This window comes from Cibotium barometz, chromosome 3 (assembly GCF_041138505.1).
Source record: "Cibotium barometz isolate CiBa-2024 chromosome 3, ASM4113850v1, whole genome shotgun sequence".
NCBI classification, from domain to species: Eukaryota; Viridiplantae; Streptophyta; class Polypodiopsida; order Cyatheales; family Cibotiaceae; genus Cibotium; species Cibotium barometz.
In genome coordinates, this window is record NC_141048.1 from 9,346,564 (window position 1) to 9,352,489 (window position 5,926).

At 41.2% G+C, this 5,926-nt stretch overlaps 1 protein-coding gene across 1 annotated transcript; it reads right to left on the reverse strand.

Annotated features, from left to right (window-relative positions):
• Positions 1 to 479: 479 nt before the first annotated feature.
• Positions 480 to 3,721, reverse strand: LOC147639683 (pentatricopeptide repeat-containing protein At3g63370, chloroplastic-like). Its single transcript, XM_086772709.1, has 3 exons — positions 3,585 to 3,721; positions 952 to 3,457; positions 480 to 832 (listed from the first exon to the last, which is right to left on the reverse strand). The coding sequence occupies exon 2, from the start codon at positions 3,228 to 3,230 to the stop codon at positions 957 to 959; it is 2,274 nt and encodes a 757-aa protein (XP_086628835.1). The 5' UTR covers positions 3,231 to 3,457; positions 3,585 to 3,721; the 3' UTR covers positions 480 to 832; positions 952 to 956.
• Between the last annotated feature and the right edge of the window lie 2,205 nt (positions 3,722 to 5,926).

Below are 5,926 nucleotides of genomic sequence, written 5' to 3' on the forward strand. Positions count from 1 at the left end.
ACAAAGTTTACAAGGTTGAAAAGAAGACGACATCGTACATACTAAAACAAGCCCCAAGGACATGTATCACAAGATAGACCAATTTTACAAAAATATTGGGTTTACTATAAGTGCTTCTGATGCTAACTTGTATGTTCTAAATAGACATGGCAAAATTGCTTTAGTTATCCTATATGTAGATGACTTAAACATCACAGGTGAATGAAAAAATGATCCAACAGACAATAGATATGTTGAGCCGTGAGTTTGAGATGACAGACTTGAATCTTATGCATTTCTATTTGAGGATTGAGATCTAGCACGAGACAGATAAGACCTTCATATCACAACAATAGTAGTAGTATGCATAAGAGATCCTCATAGCATTTGGAATGACCGACTATAAACTTGTGTCAATGCCTATGGAGGTAGCATATCGGAGAGAGAGAGAGAGAGACAATTTTGAGTGTACAATTTTCTCTCCTTCATTAAATCAATGCTGAAATCAATCCCTTTAATGTGGAAATTTATTTATACATCAGAAATGGACATAGTAGACGGCCACTTCTATCCAGATTCTCTTACAACTAAATTTGATGTGTACAGATTTACTACCCTCACCAACAGTGTCCACAATTACACTTTTCTTCATGGAAATGATGGAAGCGGTTCACATCTTTGATGTGAATAATTGTCTTCTCCATCCTTGATATAGATGTCCTAACCAAGTAACAGTCATTACAAACCTGCATACGTTTTTTAACGAGATGTAAGGGTATTCCATTGGGCATACTGATTAAGGTACAGGCAAGAGCCAACTTCTCAGTATGCCCACATTACAGTTCTTTTCTTTCTCAGCATCATGTATGTCTTGCTCCTGCATTTTGAGAGAAAGCTCTACCGACTTCGCCTTGATAATATTGCTTCGGGGATGTTTTGCATCCCCAACCAAAAACAAACACACAAATCCACCAGTGTCAGTCCACCAACAATGTCTTGGATCGTTTTCTCACTCTCATTGCTTCCACTTTCTTTGCATCATCCAGCATGCCAGCATTGGCATAGATGTTATACATAGAAACATAAGCTGCAACTTCCTTTTCATCCAATCGTACTGCTTGTTCAAATGCCTGTCTTCCAAGCTCCACATTGCCCCACTTTTGACAAGCACCCAACACAGCATGCCACATCACAATATTGGGATAGAACAGTGATTTCTTCATTGTTGCTACCGCCCTGTCTAGTTGACCTGCACGACCGAGGAGATCTACCATGCAAGTGTGGTGCTCAAGAGTTGGAATGATGCCATAGTCTTTGCTCATGGCCTCAAAATATGTCTGGCCCTTATCTACCAGACCTGCGTGACTGCAAGCATTGAGAACACTAACAAACGTGATCGGATCTGGCTTATTGCCTTCTCCTCTCATTCTATCAAAGATACAGAGAACCTTTTCGAATTCTCCAAGCTGAGCATATCCTGTAATCAGTGCAGTCCAGGAGACAACATCACGAACTTGAATGTTGTCAAACACTTCCTGTGCTTTTGCTAGCATGCCGCATTTGACATACATATCAACCAACGCATTGCCAAGACCAAGGTCTGTTTTTAACAACCCCTTCCTGGCAATCTCAGCATGTATTTCTTGGCCCTTGTCTGTGGCTCCAATGCTGCCACAGGCTTTCAAGCTGCAAGCAAACGTGATAGCATCTGGACAGAAACCCTCAAGTTGCATCTGTTTGAAACAGTTGAGTGCTTCCTCACCACGCTCATGTTGTGCATATCCTGCAATAAGTGCAGTCCATGTGACTGCATCTCGAACTGGAAGATTGTCAAACACTTCCTGTGCTTTTGCTAGCAAGCCACATTTGGCATACATATCCACCAATGTGCTACCAAGACCAAGGTTACTTTCCAGCAACCCTTTTCTAGCAATCTCAGCATGTATTTCTCTTCCCTTGTCTGTGGCTCCACTGCTGCCACAGGCTTTCAAGCTGCAAGCCAAGGTGATAGCATCTGGAGAGACTCCCTCAAGTTGCATCTGTTTGAAACAGATTAGTGCTTCCTCACTACATTCATGTTCTGTATAACCTGCAATCAGTGCATTCCATGAGACCACATCGCGAACCGGAAGCTTGTCAAATACTTCCTGTGCTTTTACTAGCATGCCACATTTGGCGTACATATCAACCAATGCATTGCCAACAAATAGGTTTGTTTTCAACAACCCCTTTCTTTCAACATCAGCATGTATTTCTCTGCCCTTGTTTGTAGCTCCAATGCTGCCACAAGCTTTCAAGATACAAGCAAAAGTGATAGCATTTGTAGAGACACCCTCCAATTGCATCTCGTCAAAACAGTTCAGTGCTTCCTCACCTCGCTTGTGTTGTGTGTATCCTGCAATAAGTGCATTCCATGTGACTACATCTCGAACAGGAAGCATGTCAAACACTTCTTGTGCTTTTGCAAGTGAGCCACATTTGGCATACATATCAACCAATGCATTGCCAACAAATTGGTTTGTTTTTAACAACCCTGTTCTTTCAACGTCAGCATGTATTTCTCTGCCCTTGTTTGTGGCTCTAATGCTGCCACAAGCTTTCAAGCTGCAAGCAAATGTGAAAGCATTTGGAGAGACACCGTCCGATTGCATCTGTTGATAACAGTTCAGTGCTTCCTCACCACGCTCATGTTGTGCATATCCTGCAATCATTGAAGTCCATGTGACGACGTCTCGAACCGGAAGCATGTCAAACACTTCCTGGGCTACAGCAAGTGAGCCACATTTGGCATACATATCGACCAATGCATTGCCAACAAATTGGTTTGTTTTCAACAAGCCCTCTGTGACAATCTCAGAATGTATTTTGCGGCCTCTTTCCACATCTTTCAGGTTAGCACAAGCCTTCAATAAAGCAACAAAAGTACACCCAGTCGGATGTAGATAATCCTCTTGCATTTTCTGGTACATGGTGAGAGCGCGCCTTGACTCCCCACATTTGATGTAACCGTTGATGAGAGAATTCCAAGAACACTTACTCCTGGACAGCAACTTGTCAAAAACCTTTTGAGCAATGCACATGCTCCTAGCTTCCACCAAAATGGAGACTAGGTAGTTCCCGAGTGATCGATGAGCTTCTAGCCCACTTCTGGACATGTAGGCATGCAAGCGGAGAGCATAGGCTAGGTTTTTCTCTTTTGTGTACTGGCTGACGATGTACACAAGGCTGGGAACTGAAGGCTGGGGAAGCATCCCTTCTTCCAGAGAAAGGAGTGCATTCTCTAAGCTAAGCGTCTACCATCACCACCACTGTTCGTGTAGCCTCGCAGCCACGCTTTGGGAAGAGCTCGTCTTCCATTTTGCCTTTAACAGCTTGTTTCAACCTTCTGTGGGAGAACCCACTTACTTGACTCTTTGGGCTGTCCCAGCCGTGGGAAGGATCTGCGAAGTAAGCCTTCCATGGACGCTCGATACTTACGCTGGACCACACTCCCCTCCCAAAAATTAGCATTTAAACAAAAGGAGATTAAACAAAACATATGTGGGCGATCTTCTTCGATACATAATTAACACATACTTGCCTAATCTTCTCCGCTACTCACTCACCTGAGCGACGGGAGGGCGGCATAGCATGTAAGAAGCAATCCAAAACCTAAAGATGTTCAGTTAAGAAAAGGTTGTCTCTCATCCACTCAGGAGCTGTTGTCACGATGTTCACCTGCTCAAAACTGGTGAGTTGCTTAGGTACAGTAGTGTTGAATAAATTTAAATATTAAATTATTAACCCTAGGGATACGAAAATCACAATATATATAGTAAGATTTTAAGAAAATTACAACATATTGCAAATTAAAGAAAACGTAGCATTACGAAAATAAAAAAAATACAACCCACAACTCTTAGTCTAGATAGTATAGTTTTGCAATTTTATTGAGTAAATAGGCTTAGTTGGTTTTATACGAATGAAGTTTAAAAGTCCCTTATTCTAGAATTTTGGCATACCTATAATCTGGATAGTGAGTAGTTTGTTGGTTTTATACGAATGAAGTTTAAAAGTCCCTTATTCTAGAATTTTGGCATACCTATAATCTGGATAGTGAGTAGTTTGTTGTGTTTTTCTTGTATTGAGACACCTCTTGGGCACTCTCTCTCTCTCTCTCTCTCTCTCTCTCTGCTCAAGAGCTATGGTATGTTCATGTATGTTTCACGCTTCTATCTCTCATCTTAGTCAGCACAATATGGATACTATCTAGACTCGAGTCTTGATATAAGGAAGCTAGCTAAGATGGCTCCTGCAGACTGTGTGTGTGTGTGTGTGTGTGTGTGTGTGTGTGTGTGTGAGAACCAAAACATACTACCTTACACAAGAGAGGGAGAGAAGAAGAGAATGATGCCATGCAAGGGTCGATTCGGAGACTTGCATTTAGCCAACCCTATTAAGGGTTAACTCCCCTATGTGAGGCCGCTAGGGGCTAACTCCACCTCCACTTGTGTCACTTAAATGGAGATCCACAAGTTAGGTAGTGAGCAAGGAAGAAGGGAGCTATGGAAAGCTCTACCTCCACTCAATGCCAGTGTGCATGCAAGAGGGATCTTGAGAGGGAGACAAGAAGGGAGAAGAGAAGAGAAGCTTAGACTAACAACATCCACTCCATGCATACACCACAATCAAACAAGCAAGCATTTACAAACACAAGCTTATAGCCGTAAACACAAGAGAGTGAGAAAGGGAGAGAAGTCAAGACTCAATTGTGACAAATGGGATTGTGTCTTTTCATATTCCATAAATCGTTTATATACATGAGCTCACTTTTTACAATGGACAACCGCCCATTTACAATTGGGGGGCCAAAATTGGCTTCCTAGCTCTATGTACATCTAGCTCATTCCTACGATCAACATTACACAAGTCGTAAGCTTGGTCATCCCATATATCTTTATGCTTAGTGCAATTACATGATGATGAATTACAAGAAGCGTAACCATGCTTGAAAAATAATGTTAACCAGTGTGGTTAACACTCTCTATGTATCTATCCCTCTCTATGTGTGTCTGTGCTCAAGAGCTGTGGTATATTCATGTATGTTTTGTGCTTCTACCTCTCATCTTAGTCAGCACAATCCGGATACTATTTGGAATAAGGAAGTTGACCGAGATGGCTCTTGTAGAGACTGGTGTGGTGCCAACCCACCACCTTATTACATTGAGTGAGCACAATCAGATAGCACAGTTCGAAGACATGGTGGGCTTGTACCAAAGCTTATGTCATGAGCTGGGATGGAATAATCAAGGGCTTTGATCATGTCGTGACAATGGAAGGTGAGAAATCAACTTTACACCAAGGGCTTTGATCACGTCATAACAATGGAAAGTGAGGAATCAACTTTACATCAAGGGATTTGATGTTCTTTTCAACATGATATTCAACAAAGCTTGGTCTAGATCCCATCCCAACTCATGACAATTGGCTATGAGCTCATAGTGAGCATATATGGTCATGAAGACATGCTACATGTAATTACAGAAATCAAACTCACAAATCTATAGTACTATGAGGATCCAATTAAACAAATCAAACTTATAGATCTGTCATACTATGTTCAGTACACCAAAGTGCTCAAAATCAAAGTTCAAAAAACTAACATCATATGCTAAGTACCAAAGTAGCCAAATCAATTTCCATTTGTAAAGTTATGTATTATATAGAACTGAACACATATTGCAGTTTTGTTACCCCATGTGATACCAGCAAGTCTACAGACGATGGGAAGATGAACTATTGGATAGTTTTCTTGTTGTATATAGGAATGGTGTTATATTTTACTTGGATATCAACAAGAAGAATGCCCAATCATAGTGGTGTGTAATGTCAAATTCAGAATAAGTGTTGATTTGTTTCAGCAAATTGATGTTTGAGCTTTGTAATATGCAAACTCCAATAATAATAT